The 21,270-nt window shown below is 39.4% G+C and overlaps 2 protein-coding genes across 2 annotated transcripts; one reads left to right on the plus strand and one right to left on the minus strand.

Moving 5' to 3' along the window:
- Positions 1–2,353: 2,353 nt before the first annotated feature.
- Positions 2,354–5,395, minus strand: LOC110990005 (dopamine receptor 2-like). Its single transcript, XM_022254756.2, has one exon. It carries the CDS (start codon positions 5,251–5,253, stop codon positions 3,523–3,525), a length of 1,731 nt encoding a protein of 576 aa, XP_022110448.1. The 5' UTR covers positions 5,254–5,395; the 3' UTR covers positions 2,354–3,522.
- A 1,642-nt stretch (positions 5,396–7,037) lies between these two features.
- LOC110990007 (BLOC-1-related complex subunit 8-like) lies at positions 7,038–10,979 on the plus strand. The gene is made up of 6 exons (XM_022254759.2): positions 7,038–7,368; positions 8,348–8,386; positions 8,572–8,684; positions 8,901–8,965; positions 9,179–9,304; positions 9,704–10,979. The coding sequence occupies exons 1-6, from the start codon at positions 7,314–7,316 to the stop codon at positions 9,771–9,773; spliced, it is 468 nt and encodes a 155-aa protein (XP_022110451.2). The 5' UTR covers positions 7,038–7,313; the 3' UTR covers positions 9,774–10,979.
- Positions 10,980–21,270: the final 10,291 nt, after the last annotated feature.

Consider the following 21,270-nt stretch of genomic DNA (forward strand, 5'->3'; position numbering starts at 1 on the left):
ACATTGAGAAATGCTACAAATTGAAGGGAAGCATTGCAGCTTTACTGGTAAAAGCTAAGTAACCTGCGATTAAAGACCTATCCCATCCTTCGTTTGGTTGATTTCAACAACTTGACGTAAACAATGAGGTTCGTGATTGAATGAAGACGGCGTATAGAGCCCTTGTGGAACCCTAATGCATTGGTCACTTAGGTTACAAAAACGAATACAAATCGGAAGATCTTTACTACTCCGAACTAACTCACGAACCATGGACAGTTTCTCTCTATACTTCATTGCAATTAACGCATTCATAGCTTTGTAGCTGATGCTTAGAAAACATTCCTTTTTGCCCAGATCCCTACTTGAAAACTACCTTGCTGCACTCGCTTATTCATTCAATATAGAAAAGTTCTATAACCGGCCGTGTGCAGTGTATAGTTCAGGAGAGCTTAGTTGCTTAAAGGGTTCCCTCATTATCAATGGCTACACAGACTTCTTTTTAACACGAAGGCTGTGGTTGGTGGAAGTAGGTATTCAAAAGGCTGACATACATTGGCCTATACTACCTTGTTGGAGGAACGAAATTAAACCATCGCACTCGAATACCGTTCGGGTTAACGATAGGAGCCATACTTTGAGCCACACTGCTAACTTACCGGAAACTCAATCTGAGTGGAACCAAATTTAGCTTGTTGAAAGTTCACAGGTAAAGTATGACGTCAGCGGTGACATCAGAATTGTATTTGAACCAAAAGAAAACACTGCCCTTTACAGTAGACGGTAGTTGCTCCTGGCAACTGGTCGATTGTCATCCACACGCTTTTCGTGAGTCAAGTCAATAATTGTGACAATTGAAATACTCAGAGGACCAGGTTAATTTATGCGCTGCCTCTTAATAAAGTGCACTACATAAAGTGCTTTGCTGGAACCAAAACTACTTCGTAATAGAAGCAAAATGCCTCACTATAATTAAACCACAAGGCGACAATCCTCACCATACAGGTTTTCGAGCAAAGATATAACGTGAATCTCTACTTCCAATAACAGTTGAGTCGTCTTGGCAAAGCCCATCGTCCTTGTTCGTCAAGAATGAACCAGGAGAACACTGTTCAGACAGTTTAACGAAAAGAATAAATGTCGCACTTAAATTGAACAGTTTATTATAAATGAAAGAAAATTATTTGGCATTGCAGAATACATGTACAACTGGCTAAATGCGATATTGAAATTTGAATACAAAAATAAATCCCTATCAGAGAAAGCTTCTAATGTTGCTACTTTTAGTGATGACGTAAAAAAGCAAAGCTCTTTAAAAAAAAAAAGACGAGAAATAATTAAATCAATGTAAGATCGTCTTAATACATCTTGGCAATCAAAAGTTGTCTCTTCTCAATGCATGGGAGAGTTTAAATGATTGAAACCTTGGAACAATTGCAGTTGTTAAGTATTGACATCCGTGAGCAGCCATTGCATTAAACGAAACATAGTTTTATTTGCATTGTACTACTCACACTGGTCTTTTAAATGAATTTGCAGTTTCGTGCAAAAACCGCACACGTGCCAAACTCATTTTACACCACGAACTATATTTGAAGCAAGAACGAGAAGGCCTTTTTATGCTTCAAAATATCCTGGGCGCAATCTCTAAACTACCTGTGGCATTATGTAAGAGGGATTTCCGATAACACCATGCGACAATTTCTTTTTAGAGTGTGACAATGTTTCTGAAAAAAACGGCGTAAGTACGCTTGCCCTGTCTATTGTCAGGAGATTGAAATGGAAAGATTTTCTATTTTCATTAACAAAGAACAAAATGGTAATTTTCATGAGGTATACGTACAGAACAGCTCTTGTACTTTTTTTAACTTGTCCTTTAAATCATTTCATCCGTCGGAAGTTACCGGTTATTGTACATAGTTGGTAGCAAAGTTGCAGACAAAACTTTGGCATTAATGAAAATTTACATTGACGGTTCTCATATTAGTTTCTCTTTGATTTAATAAATTTCGTTTAATGATTGATTTCTTCACAAACAAGCTCGTGAAAGAAAAAATGAAAGTGCATTTTGACATAAGCAAGCATAACGTTTTTGTATCCTTATTACATGTAATTACCCATTTTTACCTTAGGTCATATTTTCTTATCCATTTCATCACTGAATCCAGAAGCTATTCCCTGTCCTCGCTCTTTAATCACATTTGTGATTAAATGACTCGGTAGTCTCGGGCCATTTCCGCTATAACTGCAGATGACATCTTATCAATTTAATTATAATTTCATCGATTTCTTTTCCTTGGCTGCGTTTTACTTTTCGTTGTAAACGCAATCAGTGATAAAGATGGGAGGTCTACTTCATGCAGACACGTAGTAATTCGCAGTGCTCTATTTATTGCAAATTATACCTTGTGGCACGGCAGGATTTAAGACCACCGCCAGGTTTGGTTTAATGGCCCCTTTTATCCAAACTACACGAACATTGCTGTATTTTGTACCAAGGAACTTATCTCACCAATGTTTAGTCACTTGTAGATATGTGTTATTTACCCATTTCTCCATCCCAAGTAGTGTACATGCTTCAGTTAACATGTACACACTGTAAAAGTGGGCATATTACGTTAGAGAAGTTTTCAAATTACATCGCCACAAACCGCAACATCAATGAACATTTTATACACATCACTGTAAACATGAAGGTCGCCCACTACCTGGCAGAAGGGCGTGACTTGTTGCATTGAGAGTTGTGTAAAAAATAATTACCCTAGTTCCCTTCTGCCAGGCAAAAGAAATAGTAGAAATTAATAAAAAAAATTAAAGATGATTCTAAATTGGTAACTACTATCCATTTCCCCGTTGGTTCTATCGCTGCATACGTTACAAAACATAACCAGCTTTCTTTGCGTACCTTGCCGCATGCATCACTAAAACAGATTTCAGATATGAATACATTACCTACAGACCAACAGCTGAAGTACATGATAAAAACAGGCAACTGTTGTGTTCCCTGACGTCTATAGCAGCAACACATCATTATACTGGCACATTTTGGATTTATTTCCCCTGTCAGCCTATTTTATTTTTCTATCGTTAGAAAGCATCACAGATGGGGTCATTTTCTTATTCAAGAGACCCTGTCCAATAGCCACGCGTGAGTACATCTGTTACGGCTGAAGTACATGAACAATTTTTCTAGCAGCGCACAGGTGACGTTTCAAGCCATTTGGTACTTTTTCCAAGAGTCTTTCTTCCTATGAGGTTAACGCTGTTGAAATCCATGCCAGTGGAGTGTCAGTCAGGATTTTGTTTTATTTATTACTCACTATTTGGGATTTTTTTTATATTGGCTCGAAAGTTGATAAGTGTATTTTGAAAATATTTTATTTAACCGTCTTGTGTACAATGTCTTTTGAATATAATCATTTTCTATGAATTTGGTCGAGTTCAATGTAAATACTTCCTAACATGGTTACTATAGAGAAGGTAAATTACACCATGTTTGTACATCACCAACACAATAAATATTCACGCACACTATGATTTGCTCTAGAAATATGTTTGTCTTAGAGAATATAAGTGAGGCCTGCCTCCACTAAGAATGGCCGTAGAAGAGTCCACTTTACGGTCCGCCGGCCGAACCAAAGTCTCTCCATATTCTACCATAGTATAGGATGAATCTGGTTCCATGTTACTCATCGACATTGTACGGCGTGGTCGCCGTCTCCTCTCCCATTTGTCAGGTTGGTATCGACGTGGGAGGCAATCACAGATTATCTTGATGAAGGCACGCTTGAATTTACGACTAGCGAAGGCATAGATAGCCGGATTCAGTGCGCTATTGGCATATCCTAGCCATGTCACTACGGGAAATGTAATGTGGGGATTAACAATACAATCTGGACATACTGGTGCCATGACATTGACAATAAAGAAAGGTAACCAACACATGATGAAGACACCCATGACAATACCGAGAGTTCGGGCAGCTTTATGTTCTCGGTTCATACCGGCAAGGAGAGATCGTCTTGCATTATTCACAGCATTCTTAGCTCCACCGTGGATTCCTCCAGTCATTCCAACGTTTCGAGCGTTATACCCATTGGTATAACCGGCCGAGTGGTGGTTGTTTACTGTTCCCCCACGATGTACTCTCATAGACATTGCACCTTGGTGATGGGAACCAGCATTAACTTTCCTCTGTCCACTTTTGATAACCTTAACTTGCTCAACAGCTGTTCGGTAAACTTGTGCATACATGAATATCATCAAAGTGGATGGGATATAGAACGAAATGCAAGATGAAATGATAAGGTATGTAGCATCTTCGGGAAAAACGCAATCAGTATCTGGTCTATCAGGTGGTTCCACGGCTTGCCACCAAGCAATGCAAGGAAATGAGATTAACGATGAACAAATCCACACACAGGCAATCAGAAATATTCCCAGTTTCTTGGTCATTCTAGAGGGATAGCTCATTGGACGCGTGATGGCCCAATATCGATCCACAGCAATCACACACAAATTGGTTATCGATGCGGTACACGCCAATATGTCAATTGCGTGCCACAAGTCACACCATGATTTGCCAAAGACCCACTCACCGAAACGGAGTTCATTATAAATAGCGAATGGTATGACTGTGGTTCCAATGATGAAGTCAGCTGAAGCAAGTGAGGCAATGAAAAGATTGGTAACAGTTCGGAGGCACCTCTCGCGATAAATGGCGAGAATGACTAAGGTGTTTCCAAAGACTGTTAGAAGGCCGAGGACTGACAGCAAGCTACCGACGATGACATCCTTAGCAAGGGTGTCTTCAACCGGTGGTTCTCTCGTTACAATATCTACCATAGAGGCAGAATTATTTAGCCAAGTTGTACTGATGAATGAGGTGGAATCCATCATTGTGGTCGTCTGGAATCTATCTGTTGTGGTCCCAGAGTCATAAATACCTGATGCTGCAGACGAAACGCTAGCTATACGCGCATCGTCTGTCGTATATGCCTTTGATATCGCTGTTGAGCCGGTGAGAAACTCCGATTGAGTAATGAACGCAACGGCAGATTGCTGGTGTTCCACTGTTGACCATGAAGCGCCCGTACTATCCGAAGTAATTCTCTGAATATATGTAGTACTGGGAGATGACGTTGTGGTCGAGTCCACAGTAATATCGGTGATATATTCGGCGGATGTGTAGGCGAGATTCCTGGTCCAACTAGCCCACGTACCTTGCGACCCCGTGCTAACCCACGGGGGAGCTGTGCTCGGAGGACCTGCCATGCTCCTGAACTATCAACAACTGTAATGAAAGTCGGCGTAGAGAGTCTTTCAGGGAGTAGGTCCGCACTAACAGTTTCTCCCCACCAGGCGATTATTGATTGGAGCTGCGCCTGATTGGCTAAACGAACACTGCAAAACACATTCGAGTGTGATAATGGAACTTAACAGAGCTCCACCACCGAGTGCTTGAACTAAGGAAACTGTTATGTAAAAGGGCGCCACCATACGGAAAGATTCGGTATGCTTATATTTTAAAAAAACCTCAGGAACTAGAGATGGATGACGGAAACAGGATTTAAATTAATAGACATAAAATGTGTAATGATACAGATTGAAATAAAAGGGTGCCAACATAATGGAAATAAAGAAGAAATTTCATAAAACTTCTATATGATCCTTTTTGAGTTTCAGCCTTGGTCCGCGAAGTAAACGATAAAACGTTTGACGCAGTAAAACAGTTGCCGAATTTTCGAAGCTTATTTTCACGAATAAATATAACAGTGGAATCAGTGTGAAACTTGTTGGTGACGCTTCTGTTGGGCTCTTGGTCCAGTACATCTGCATGCACTTTACATGATGGATTTAAAGCTTGTTTAAGCATGGTATGATCTCCAGCTGCTTTTTAACATCAATACACGTACGCTTGCAGCGTCTATATTTGTGCGATTTCTCCTTTACCTACCTGTACATCTACATCCGCTTCTTTCAGCAAGCCTTGGATCAGTATCTAGGTCTACGGCAATCAAAATGTCAACGCTACAGCTTGTCAGTCGTCTCCTTAAACACACACGCATGTTTTGACAAGCCTAGCGAAGGGTTTACAACCGGGGAAGGCACATATGATTTGTACAAATATTGGAGACCCGCGAAATCTGCTCGGGTCGGATCGAATGTGTTTTGCTTTATCTTAAAGTGCAGGCCGTATCAGATTTCAGGTGAATGCGATATGGTAATAGGAAGGTAGTTTGCGAGGAATTGATCGATTGGTTCAGTCAATGTTTATTATCTCCAAAAACTTGTGCATCACAAATAGGAAAAACTTAATCATCCTCTTGACATACGTGTAGAAAGAGAACAGCATATTATCAGCATGATTAGACCAGCTTGAATTTCATAAGATACGGCCGTAGAAGAGGCAGACAAGATAAACACAAACCAAAGATGTGGTTGTAATATCATTACATCTGCTGCACACTTGTTACTGGAACTACGAATGATCAGTAATAGGATTGACTAGTAGTGGTTTTGGGCAAGAAAGCATGCCGCCGCGGCACACTGATCTTTCACTTACCGCGCATAGACAGAATGAATGACAAAAAGGTAGGGCCTATGTGAACAACATTCATAGTAACCAAATCAAGAAATGATTAAATTGGGGCTAGTGGCTGTCCTTAATTTGTACATGCACATGTTGGTCTTATTAATGGTTCGCCGATAGTCAACCGTTCTTCAAACTGTTACGCTTGCCAGTTGACAACCATGTACGACAAAAAAAATGTTTCTTCTAAAATTTATATTTTATCAATAGAGGGCGACAAACAAAATTAACATGCAGATCTAACGCGGCAAAGCACGGTTTTGATAGAAACTTGCAGAAATCAGTGAAGCCTATTGTAAAACACCCTATCGAGACTATCAGCCCCGAAATACTACGGCTATTGACCAACATGAACAAATCGAGCAGAGCCTTACATAAAAGTGTATGCCGGTGCTTTCTGTGTTGACCATCTTGACGAGTTGATTTTGGAAGAGCGCCCTCAAAAATTACGCTTACGCTTAAACTCAACAAAACGCATACCATGACAGAAGATCTAGAAAAATCACCCAGTAGTTAGTTCTTTGACTTATTTTCTAGAAAATAGTTGAAGTAGGTTTGCCCTATATCGGCATTTTTGAAGTTCAAAATTTCTGGTTGTTGCTAATGCATTGTGGGAAAACCTCCTTTCAATCCGTGCACTTTAATTCATCTGACAGAGCGCAAAAAATATCCTTCCTCCATGACGCAGCAGATATAGGGACTCGCGCATTTGGAGCCGCATACGCTAGCGCGATATCTTGCTATGGATTCTTTCGGTAGTCAAGCTCTTCTTCATGCATCGGTTAATCGAAGTTCAGGTGAGAAATGCAGTAGACTAGACTGCATATTTAGGCCACAGATAATGTTTACGACGTTTCGTATTTTTTTGCATGGTTTGCATTATGTTTTCATCTCTGCATGTACAGATGTATGAGTCATGTGCGTAGAGTAGGTGTGTTACGTCATAGTTGGGTCAGCCATCATCATGGCTAGCCTCGCTGTATCACAGCGTGTTAGTAAACGAAGAGTTCTGTATATGGACAACACTTGATGCACAAACCTGTGAGATTTGTCTTAATAAACCTTGGCCTAATTGTTTTCTAAGTGAATTCTTAACTTAAATTTCTCAGCTACATTTTACTTTTTGGGACGTGTTAACACTTCCTGGAGGCTTGTCATAAACATTTTAAGGGAAAATTAGAGTTGTCCGTGTGTGGTGTGTGGAACTCTTTTTGGGAAGAAAACACTGTTAATGATGTGTACCCCAAAACTGTGAGGTCCGACGTCTTCCCCGCTCCCATGAGCGTGGTGGACGTTGAACCCCACAGTTCTGGGGGTAAATGATGTGCAGTAGCGCCCACGACATCAATCCAGTGGCAAACACCAATCTACAAGTACAATGTATCATCCAAGTTCATTCACTTTCACACTAAGGATTAGGTTAGTCCAAGATTCAAACAACAATCGGACTCTCATTTTTGTGCAAGGTTGTATTCTTTGCTAGTTCTAAGATAAAACTTGAAGCTATGCATGGTGGAAGTACTAAATTAGGTTAGGTTTGCGGTTGCACCATGTACAAGGAGTGTTGCTAGTTCTTGGAAGGAGCCAGTTCGGTATTTCAAAAAATTCAGGAATGAACTGCATGCCGCGCGTGAGTCAGTGTATTGCTGCATTGATAGGACAGACTATCACGCGCCTCGTGCTGAGCATGCACTGTTGGAATATCGAACTGGCTCATTATTTTAACTATGTATGTGTATAACGGTAAGATTAATATATCCATTTGTTTCTTGACAGATTCTGGTGACCCTGAGGTGGAATATCGTGTCAAGAAAGGTATGTGTGTGATATCTAATAACAATTCCTTGATGTAATAAATGCTAGTGTACTTGTAGCATATTAAACCATATTTGCCAAATTTGATTATTTGCTTCTGTTGGTCTGCCCCTCTAACAATGCTGTGCTTTAAATTTACTCTTGTTTTTCAATCATCTTAACACCTTTGACCTTTCATTCAACAGTAACTGAGAAGTTCTCGGAGTGTATGCATATCGTTGCCAATGAGCCTTCACTTGCCTTGTTTCGAATTCAGGAACACATTAGAAAATCTTTACCAAGGCTGGCAGAATGCAAGGTAAGCTTAAACCAAGTTAGCCTGACTGTAATTAAAATGTATTTCCCAAATCATCGTAGGAGAATAAAAGCCTCCAATTTTAAAGTAATCTGATGTACATGTATAGCTCCATTGACTTTGTTACAGAGTCTTCAGATTAAAGGTAATTTAGATTTGCACCCTTGTCGTGAATTAAGATTTTGTTTTATGTCAAGATTTTTTATCATTCTTTCTTAGATGGAACTTGGACAGACACAGCAACTTGTTCAAGGGGCATATTATGATGTGGATTATGCCATCAGGTAGGAAAGGAACCAGTCACATTGTTTTAAAGGCTCACCCTTTTAAAATAGTTGTTACAGATCACCACAGAACTTGCTCCAGCCCTAGTTTTCTTAAATTACTATGATGGGAACATACGATTTTCTATGTAGACATTACATGACAAATCTATTCTTCTGCCATCTGTTTCATTTCTCCATGATAAATTTTTTGTAATCACATTCTGTCTACAGGGCTGTGAGTGAAATACAGAATAGCACTCATTCATTTACATCAATAGAGAATATGCTGAATGATTCCATAGCACAAAAGAGACAACTCATTGCCAAGACACAAGCAGCTAGAGCAGCTAAAGCAAGGTAAACCACCTGTCAACTACCTGTCATCTGGCCAAATGAGAAGTGAACTGCTACATGTAAAGTTACATGTAGTTATTTATAATAATGATAAAAACTTGTCCCTGTAGATATATAAATTATTAGGACACATGCACCCCTATCTGAGATTCTTTGAACATGTTTGTTCCAAAATGCCATGGTGATGCTGGCTGTGGTTTGTGAGGGCATATCTTGCCACTCTAGATGCACAAAGTGGAAATTAACCCTAACAGTCCCAAATCCTCCAATTTCAATACTATTTTACATACATCCTTGGGGGTTAGGGCTAAAGGCACTGGTGAATGTAGAGTTGATATTTGACTTGGCAAACTTAGAACCTGATATAGTACTTCCATGTTCCTGTATTATTGCCTTCAACAGAAGAGATTCTCCATTGACACTAATCAAAGATGAAACAGGTGAAACAGTCAATAGAGACTCCACATCTTGAGCACTGGATGTGAGGAATTTGGATGATGTAAGAAAACATGGCCTCCATTCCATACCTTGGAAGGCACGAGGATAAACTGAGGCAGGCAAGCACACCAGTTCTGTGTGTCATTTGTACGTGTAGTTTGTATTGTGTCATTGACATTTAAAGGCTTTTTGTACCACAAAAGCAGTGAATACGTGCAGTTTATCCTGATTGTTGACCGTAGTGTTGCTTGATTTAAATGAAGCAATGTTGTTCAAAGCTAGCCTGTAGCATCAGTGATGAATCAATGGAATGGAACTACATGAAATGTAAAATGAGTAGTTTTTATGCATTTTCATGATGTGTCCACCACATATCTAAAGGTGAAATATTGCTTACGCCATTTGATTTGTAAGCAGTTACATTCCTCTATTAAACAAAATATTAGTTTTGGACGATGACCAGGAATGTTTCAGTCCAGTTCAGTGTTGAAATTCGTACATTTCTTCAACAAGTGAAGTGAATAATGCACAAATTTTCGGAGAGATACCCAGTTCGAGTAACAAGGTCCATTTATTGTGCCATCCTGTCATGGATCAGTCTTCACCGGATTAAGGGGACAATTTCTTTGGTTGGGTAAGTTAGGAGTGAGTTGTGGGGACATTTTTCTGTCCTCATAACGTTTTCAGTCCCCACAAAATAGGTGAAGTTTTGTGTGTTTGTCCTCACAACCAGGGAATAAGTTTTTGTGATCTCGTAAAAAATGGTATGGCTAGTAAAGAAGTACAAAAAGAAGAAATCAAAGTTTGAAGAAAATGCAACAGGAATATAATAAGTGATCACAAAGTTTAAGTGTGGCGTTGATGTAAATGCAACCAGCTTTTGTGACTCTTGGCAGCAGCGGAACGATTCTCAAAGTGAGGAGGGTTGAAATTGTGATGCTACCAGGCATCAAACATTAAGCCCAGCCCTATTATAGGACCTGTCAAAAGTGGGGAAGCCATGCCCTCAGTCCGAACCCCTCGGTTCTGCCGCCGGTTGTGACACTTCAGCGAGAGACAAGGATGATATCAGTGTCTTTGTTTCTCTCGTCATTATCCAACTATCAAGAAATCTTGGAATCAAAGAAATGATGTCTTCATAACTAGATTGCTATTGATATGTATCAAATGGAAAAAGTTAAATTGAAGTCTGCAGTGTTCTCCCAGGTAAATTAAAAAAGTGCATTTTTTAACAAATGTAGCTATTACAATGTTTCCTGTTTTATTTGTGAAGTTCATTCCCTGTTAATAAGTGCACTACATAGATCTGTAGATTCAAGATCTGTTAATTAATGTGGTATACTGTATTTCCCTGAAAGCTGTCGTAAACACGCACCTACTTTCTTTCTGTGCATTAACTTCTCTCCTCTCCTACCTACTCCAAGCCCCGCCCATCCCTCATCATTTTATTCCTTAGTGACTTTCCCTTGCCATGCTGTTATCCCAGCCAGCCTTGCTGTTGCCAAGTACTAGTTTGAAGAGCATGCTGCTTTTCAAATCTTGATGGCAAAATACAGTTCTCAAACAGTTAATGTGTGCCCCACGATGTAATCTGCAAAATTTAAATAGCGCCACCATTTGACCCGACTTGGAAAGTTGATCATACTTCACTATTTTGGAGACCTCCTATTTTGTGTAGGTTACGGTTAATTAACAGGAATGATTGTCCATTGCTCCTGAGAACCTGGTGGGGAGTGATGGATGTGCTGATATTTGGGTGTTTTCTCAAAAAAGTTAAAGGAGGTATATAGAGACCCCAAAATGAAATCGCTCAAGTCGATTTCGTCAACTTGTATATGGAAAAATACTTCTTGTTCAATGTAACCTCCAGGCCCAACTGACCTTTTAAATTTCTTAATGGGAATGTGATCTTAATTTTATAATCGACCATTACTCATTAGAACTACATTGCATTTTTTCAATTAGTTAATGATGATCCCCATATAGTATTTGAAAGTTGCAAGTATACCCATTTGTGCTTGATGCAATGTTCTGTTTCAATTTGGGATTTCCGGACATATTTTCTTTACTACCTGCTGAGGAATTATTATTGGGCGTGTGCGCGCCAGACAGACATCACAGCATGAAACATTGAGTGGGAATTGTCAAATATATGACGTCAACAATTAAATGTGCACGCGCTTAACGCGGTCAATTGAGTATTGCATGCATAATTGTGGGGTTTTTTACAGCTTGTTTCGTCAAAATTTATCTACCTTTGCTGCATTCTGCTGTAAGTATCCAGAAGTCTATGTTCTCTCTGAAGACTCTGGTTGATATAAAATAAGAGATGGAACAGAAATCTTAAATAACGTTCAATGTAATTTTGTTGTCACGTACATGACACAACCTGGGGTGCTTCCATCGTTTGGTTCGCGAAGACGAAAATGAACGTATTTATAAGATCCATTCTTAAATTTACTAGGCCTACTTCATTTTTAATTCTTTGGCAAGCGTAAAGAAATCAGAAAGTAGACTTCAAAAAAATCGTTTTATTTGGTGTGAAGGTCATATACAGAAACGACTTGGTGATGATTTGGTGAACATGTATAGATGCATTAAGATACTTGTTACTGACTTTCAGCATTGGGTAACTCACCTCACATGCAGATGGTAATAGATACCAGTGTTATTTCTAGCATTCATTTGATGTCAGGTTGTTTCGCTTGATGTCTTTTCAAAACACTTCAAACATCCGCAACAGATCTTGAATGCTTTACATTCCAAGGAAACCAGAATTACAAATTCAGTGGATTCCTTTAACTCCCTTGTCCACTGCAGGCATAAACTGTGTTCGTGGCACATCAATCGTCGGTCTCACTGTTTGTATGCCTTGGTCTTAATTCCAGTAGGTCTGGGGATCTTCTGATGCAAGTACCAGTGGTTTGCTCGTTAAACGCTTTGAGTACTGATCCTTGTACCACAATTACAAGGAGTGTGCGGATCACTTAGGACACTGTTAGAAAATTCAGATTTGCCCCAGTCTCCAAAGGCAAATTATTCCTCAAAAACAAATTGCTTAACCAGGTATTAGAACAGCCCGTGTAGTGCATGAGCAGCGTGCTCCATCCAGTGAATGATTAATGGAATGTCCATAGTATATCGCGCAAAGTCATTGTTCAAATCATTGTTACTTTCCCAAACAGTTAATAAAATATCAAAAAATTATTATGGTGATATTAAAGTCACCTATAGTAGAAATTAAGCAAATTTAATTATAAACATTATAGGAATGGAAGAGCAGGATTTGAACTGCGACCTCCATAGTGTGCCGGCTTAGGTTCAATCTCCGTTCCGGTCTTTACCCATCTGTAAAGTTATTTTGTCACTGTCTGCAGCTAGTGACTTTTCAATTATCTATTAGGGAGAAATAGGTAAAAAAATGAGACTAAAAAGTTTATTTTAGTTTTTCAATATGCTTGGCAATGTATTTTATTATCCACCTGCTCGAAAAGCTTTAAAATGTTTTTTTTATAAATTTAATTGGACGGACGGAACTATCGAAGAAACTCATGCAAGGACTATCCGTTAGTGGGCTATTGACTCCAAATTGCAGTTCACGTATTGTGGCATCCTCCACAGCCTGATGTTTCAGCTGAGTCTCAAGTGTAGTCAAAATATTTACCCAGTTGTTTCAATAATTATACTCCAGTCTGCACTCTTGGGTCACTGAGCTTTCCTATTCTGTGAGACAGTTATGTTCTTATACCTTCTTACCGAATTTCATTCTTACGCCGATCGTTTCAGAGAAATCTTTACAATCGTCCAATCAGATTTTATCATGCACGCTTGCAAGACAGATGTTCGATGATCACTTCAGTTTATAACTCAGGTTTTTCATTTTATGGAAGTTGGAACGACTTAATGCTATTAGCTAATGACTGCTAAATTAAAGATATGCTTGAAAGAATTGATCAGTATGCACATCTGATATTTTGCCATGATTTAAGTAATTCGTCCTCTGTCATTGATATGACCCGTATAATAATGCTCAGATGGCTGTTGCTGATTTGATGTGCAACTCTCACCACCCGTAAGATTTGATAACTGGGTAATCGGATTATTCTTTATTGGATTGAGATTAGTTGGACAATGTGGTTCATCAGTGTTGACTAATCTAACTGGGTCAGATCAGAAAACAAAATCTTGGCATTTAAAGCAGGTTAAGCCAAGGCTAAGGCATTCAATTACGCTCAAAGAATAACGATACGAATCTTTTGGAACCTGAATATCACTTCAGCATTTATGTTTTATTTCTAAGTAAACATGTTCGTTCGTGTACATCTTTCTTATTTCTTATCACATACTTTTTATTTACTGCACTCCTCGATTGCTCTTTTCAATTTTGAATTTATGTCGCGCTATACTTTTCTGATACTTTAAAAATTGCCAGTTTCCAGAACCTATTCAAGAAAATTACAAAAGATCAATTTTTCCACTTGTGTGTTCAAAATACTCGATCAAAGTGTATTCCAACAACAAATTATAACCCGGCACGTAGGTCGATATGCGTTGTAGTCGAATAGCGCTCAGAGTCATAGTTGGTCCCAGGTTGCACTATGTTCGTGTTTTGTGGCACACTGTGTGTTCTCAATATGTTGGCGTGTAAGTTCCCTTAGAGCTTTACAACCAGCCACACAGCTACCAGCTAATGTAATTTTGTCTTAATTACGCCAGGATTTTCAAGCTGTTACCCACATCTGCCGCGAACCGGTCAGAGTCTAAGATACAAGGAGAACCTGAGAGTGGATGAGAATGAGACAGAATTCCCATAGAAGGTTAAGAGTGAGAGGAGACTCTGGGGGTAGATGCAATTAGAAGACGCACCCTCCGGCCGATGTGACCTATTGCACGGTTGTAATTTCAGAAAGATGACTGCTCTGTTCTTAAACGGCGACTCATGCTTAGCCATGCAGACTTCATACATGCAGTCGATGTCATATAGATCCCTCGACCCAATTTCCTTTTGTGAGGCATTACGTTCCGTATCACCATGGAGCTATTAAAAAAGGTTTGCAAACAGCTCCCAACCAAGAAAGAACAGGGAAATGTTTCAGGAAAGGGCATTTTTATGGCAAAATAAAAATTGAACTTCGATAAAATTTATAAAAATGCAGGCTTCTTATTTGCTGTTGACATGCGTATGCCTCATAGCCTGTTGCCACTTTAAATGAAGTGAATCAACGAAAAGGGTGAAAACATGAAATTTGACATTCGAAAATGGCGTGGTAATTATTGCTTATCGACGAAGTACTAGGAAACGATTAAACTGTGTTTTCGTAGAATAAACCTCCAGTAATTTGACGAAAATCCTGTTTTGTAAATTGTGTATTTCGTAAAGCTCATTGGGCCGCTGACTTGGAACACGGGGTTTGGTTTCGTCTGTGACTTCCTACCTTCATTGCGCTTGTATGTTTTTTCTGATTTGTGTAACTCCTATTTCAGAAGCCAATCTACATTTATACGAAGAGACTTGTGAGATTTGTTGTCATTTGAAGGGGGATTTCAGTGGTGATCCAAGTAAGTCAAACTATTTGTACACTGGCAGTGACCAAAAACTGGCCTTTATGCATGTAATGTGGAATTGAGAAAAGGGGGAAAATGGGCCAGTGTTGGCATAAGTCGCTGACCGGAACGTGATAGTTTCTACGGTCAACGTGGAGATTGGGTTACCCGACTCGGCTTTTTTTTCATTTCTCCTAAGAGGATACGTTTGACTTGTCTTCAGGTATGTTGGTCAAGTTGGAGTCCAGTGTGAGTTAAGATTGATTACGAATGTGTTTTTTCTCCATTGTGTTGTCTTGCAGCATGGTCTTTTTAAATTCCAGTGACATTGGCGATACCGACAAAAATCGGTCGGCAGTGGTCGAAAATCATGCTTCCTTGTATGTCCTTTATTCGCCTACCCAACTGACAAGATTTTTTTTGCTGCGTTAGCGGGATGACTGTATTGCGCTTTGCATGTCGCCTGTAGTAGGGTCATAATCCTCGTCAGTGTGAAACCACACAGTAAGGTACATCCCTGGCTAGGCATCTCTATCAAGTAATAAAAACGTCGCATAAAGCTTAAGATGCTTCCATCCTATTAGATTGCCGCTGGCAGTGAGCGTAGTTTCTTTGTTTTTCAGACTTGTGAAAATATCTACTAGGTCACGCGCGGCAAGATGTAGGGAGACATTTAATTGATTGAGAACCTGGATACGAGAATTTAAGTGGGCTAATTTTACCAAGGCACTGAGTGTTAATATCAATATCAGGTAATAGTTTGAGTTGAAATCATCCAAAATGCAGCCGGTCACTTTGATAAGAAAACACAGGCCGTCGGTTGGCTGACATTTCGACAAATATGAAGTCATCATGTGCATCGAGTCAATTTCAGAAAATAATCTGCTGATTGGCTGAAAGGCAAACAGAGACTTGACTGTGAAACTGCCCCTGGGTATTTAACTGTGGGATGTTTCGGGCTAAGACAATGTAAGATTGTATGCAAAGTTCACAGTGTGACTGAGTAGTAAAGCATCAGAGGCTGTGGTCATGAAATGGCCAAAAATTAAACTTGTTTCAGATTATTTGAAGAATCTTAACAGCTTGAGCTTGGTTGAATCCCAATTTTTTTCCAACTTCCAACCAGAATTTAAATAAGATGAGTGAGGTGGTGGTCGGTATAAAATGGAAAGACAACCTTTTATTCGTCACTCTAATGAATTTCAATTGTACTACGAACTACCGTGTACATGTATACAACTTGACCGACTTTGAAGTAGGTCATTTTTCTGAAAAAAAGTCATAGAATTGCCCTGAACAGTCAGATTCATGCCCTGCTGGCAAACACCGAGAAAGCACGTCAGTGAGTGCGGGATCCCCGAGGGATATCACGGGGCGTGAATGTATGAAGACGGTCGAGAGTATACAAAAACTCCGCTGCTTTCCTTGCTGTCTCGTGTTGCCTGGGGATGTTTTTCTTGTGCCATTGACATCGTATATCCGTTGAAAATCACAGTAAAAAGTTCATCTAATGTAAGGACTGCAATTAGGAATTCTGGAATAAATTAATGTTGGAAATGTTGCACAGACACCCCACACTAGAATTAAGTCTTGTGGTGAGATGCAGAACATGGATACCAATGAAATGCCAAAACGTAACAGACAAAAGCACAATGCTTACATTTACCCTGAAATCGGAGTAGAATCCTGCTGTATAGCTTGTATTCTATCAGTACTTAAACTAGGTGCATTCTGTGTCAATGTTCGTGACATAATAGTGTAAGCTTTGGTGTAACATCTTATGATAGTTTCGCGTCAATTTTCATTCCTATCTCATTCGGTTGTTTTTCTCACGCATCTTTTGAAACTCAAGCTGAGGTGGTTTTGTTGGACGCATTCAAACACATCTCGCATCGACTTGCTAAAAGATAATTTTGTGTCATTAACTTCATCAACTGTCAATAATTGATAATCATGGTTTGAAATGATTTGAGTTGTTTACGTACGTGTACATGGGATCGAGTTCAAGCACGGAGTCGGAGTTATAAGGTTGGATTCTTACTCGGCAAAGATCTCAGTCTTGAGAATCTGTTTGTCTCCATCACCTTCTGTTGACCTGTGTTTACCTTGGTGACTGGCATTATTTTTTCTCAAGGATTTGTTCATAATGGTGTTAACTTAGCTGCAATCAAGCGTAACCAAGTGATCAGTCATGCCCGATAACGCGGGTAATAATGAAGTCTATTTGGAAAGATGCCACCAGACTCAGGCTATTTAACTCTGTTTGCATCAAAGACCTGTAGTACAATGATTTTATTCGTTATTCATACTAAGAGTTTCATACGAAGTGGATAATGACACCCACTCCATTTTTTGTTGGTATAAAGATCACTTTATTCCTTGCGATCAGAAATCTTATGCAAAGGTTGACTTTTTTACCCTACAGATGAGTAAAGTTTTTAGTTGCAATGGCATGTATTACCAGATGCATACGTTTAACCAAATGGGTGGTTAAAAATGGTGCAGTCAGCGTTTGAATTGGAACGATAGCAATTTGCATTGGGTACACATGTGTACATGTAGGGGCAATGATGCGCAGCTCTCTTTAGAGACGTCTGGGGAAAAATGAAAGTAAGAAACCAAGGTATTTCACGTTTTGTTTATTGCATTATTAAGCCAATGTCTTTGATGGGTTTACTTCGCTCTTTCAGTGGCATTTGGTATCTTCTTCAGTCTGTATTAATTACTAAATATAAAAAACCTGAGAAGTTGTTTGACTAATTGACTATCATACCCAGCAGGTGCTAATGGGGAAAAGCCCATTACAGGAGTGGAGGCCACGGTTGCAGACTCAGTGCATTACGATGTTAATAAAGTCGTTAAATTTAGCCAGACAGAACGTGAAAAGGCCTTCGATAATAGTTTGGCAGAAATTTACATTTCGTAACTATAGGCCTCTCTTTCAGCTTGCATAAGCCTATGTAAGCTTTTCTAGAGCGAGTCTTGTGGATTTTGGTTGTGCTGGGAAATAATAAAAACCATTCAGGTACCCATCACATTTCGGAAAAGATATTTTCTTGTCCAGAATATTAAAATCAACCCAGTCACCGTCAGATATCTAATGTAAAATCTTATCCATATCCAATTGCTGATGACTTCTACACCCTAGTGTTCAGCCACATGTTTGAATTCACACAGACCAGTTGGTAGTTTACTGTAAATGCCAGTCTGATATACAGACTGTCTTCCCTAAGGTACATCCCAAATGTTACATTTTTTCTCCCCAAATCCCAAGGACAGAACAAAAAAGTAGTTGTCTTATGTTATCAAGATTATCTCGTCAACACATCATCGGATTTCCATGACGTCCCTGAGCTTGAAAAGATAACATTCTAAGCTTCAGTTTGATACCAAACCATTTCTGACAACTAGTTTGGGAGAAAACAAAAATTAAATTTGGGTTTCATTTTGAGACACCCTTGTTTGACAACTCTGGAGCAATCTGCATGGTAAATTCTCACGGTGCGTTGTTGCTCCAGTCCCACGCTACAGACTGCACGCATTTTTTTTATTTTTTGTCTCTTTTTGTGGCTTTTGACATTCTTGTATCGTTACGAAACTTTGGTCTGCCCTTTTTATTCATGCATTTAGTTATGTCTGGCAGTGTTTCTGGAGGTCACTTGTATCCTCATTACCATACAGTTTTACCTCACAACCAAACACGCTAGATTCTTGACAAGCACATATTTGGCGAAATCACCGCTCTAAGTTGTCATAAAAACAAATGAAAAAATATGTATGGAGAACTTAGAAGTTACATTTTGATGAGAACTCAAAATAAGCACGAACTGTTTTACAAGATGTCAAATCACCTGTTACATATAATTATTACCTTTGTTTTAATTTTGCATTTTGGTTTGACTTAGGCGACGGGGGCTTATCTTCATTTACTTTAATTTAGATTTCCGTGTAGTTCACTCAGGAGTGACCTGTTGGTCATCAACCTAGCGATTTTCTGCAGTTTAACTGTTTGGAATTTCTATGTTATCTTGCTGCACTGAACAATTGGAAATCAACGCTTTACAAAACCCAGTGGGATATGGATAAGTTGTGTTAAGGCTTAGCAGTCGTGGTTGTGGAATTATCGGTCAAGTGAAACTCGGCATATTGATTCTGCAAATGACACTTTTGTCTGGTAAAATCTTTTGGGAAGACCCAGCATTGGACATTGCCGTATCTAGTAACTGTTTCCTGTACCGTAGACTTTTTCACTGAGAAAAAGAAACCTTTGTTGGCAGACATGCCTAGAGTTTGTAAGGATTTGACACGAGGGAGACTTCCCATGCCCAGGATGTTCAACACGTAGTTGATACCGGGGGGATACGTTGTGCTCACACTATTTGTAACTGACTTGTATTCCTCGGTCATAAAAATGCCAAACAGTGAATAGAACTTTGGAAACATTTCCCGTCTCCTAGTGCTGTGGCATCGTTAATTCCTGCAAAATGGTTTCCCCCGTTTCTTTAGTAATGATTGAATATACTTTTTAAGGATCGGTATTTCTGTTAATTTTCTCATAAAAAATTTAAAGAGGAAAGAAACGAAGGGTTTTGTTGTCTTGAAAGGTATCAAATCATTCGAAAAGTTATTGAAGCCCAAGAAAAATATGTTGAAAAGACCTCGTACATTATAAGTGCTGGTAACTCTGGGAAAAAGGGAATACGTGACAGATACACAGTTTGTCCAGTTATGTCTGTTAGACATCAGTTGTACTTGGCTAGTGCTACTATACGTGTTACCCTCTTGCGTATCATATTGCGTGATTTACTAATGGCAAGGTTGTCATGTCATGTTACCTCTGCGTGGAAGTCGCTGTTTCATCTATTCTGGACAATAAAGAACTGGCCTAGCTATCGGCACAGAACAATGCAGGATGTGGCTTGGATATCGGACGAGTCCAGATCAGACTTATTCTTAATCCTTGGATTAAACGGCGATATGGTGACCCAGCAAAACAAAAGGCAAAAACTGTCCTGGTATTTCCAGCTTTGAAAGAATTCCAAACAGCTACAGCTTGCTCTGAGTTATAGTCTTACCGTCTAGGGCTTAGACCATCCGAGGTAACAATATAGCTTCCATTGTTAGGGCAGGTTTTGACGAAGGCAAGGGACAGGGGTAGCATAAGGCTTGTAGATGTAACTGTTAGATTGTCGCTGATTGAGGTCGTTAAAGCAACGATGCCAGCACAAAATGAGAACAGTCGAACTGATCGGGCGAATTATCAAGAATTTAGCATTTGCTTATATGGGACTGGCTTGAAATCATGGGAAAGAACAAACCTATTCAGTCTGATATTAGCTCCGTAGCCAGTGCCGTGTGATCTACGACTGTGGCTGACCTGGGGGCTTTGATGAGCTGAAGCCAAGAATATAATGTGGTGTCGCTTTGTAAGATCATTAATTGATTGTGCAAGTGCCCTGTTGCTGATTCAACTAACAACCAATGACCTTGAATGACATTTTACCTTTGACACCAAGCAAGCGTAATCTGGGGAGAGAAGATGCAGTTTTTAATGACTTAGCGAGCTTTGTTCGAGCATAATGAGAAAAACCACGATCAAAAGATTTAGAACGAGATCAAGGAACTTGATTTGTGCGTAATAATGAACAAATTTTTTTAATTTAATTTTAAGAATGTAACTTTCAACTTTGAGTTTTTAAAAATGATCTTCAAATAATTAGCATTGCAGAACTTGTTCGTTTTCTGATGAAATCATCGTCAGTGGAAATCATAGGCCCAGTTTTAGGGACGACATTTAGATGTGATTCTACTGTCTTTACAAGTCAGATCATACAGTCTGATTATGAACAGACGTTGTTACTTTTAGGTAGGAGTGTGGTATTACCAGTCCGTAGCATAAGGGGGTCAGTCTCATCAGGCACTGGTTCAAGTAAGATAACTGCATCGCTGTCTGTTCCTGGCGTGTTTTTATTTCACCCGGAGAACAA

This window comes from Acanthaster planci, linkage group LG13 (assembly GCF_054643075.1).
Source record: "Acanthaster planci isolate LZ-2023a linkage group LG13, COTS_SCS, whole genome shotgun sequence".
NCBI lineage: Eukaryota > Metazoa > Echinodermata > Asteroidea > Valvatida > Acanthasteridae > Acanthaster > Acanthaster planci.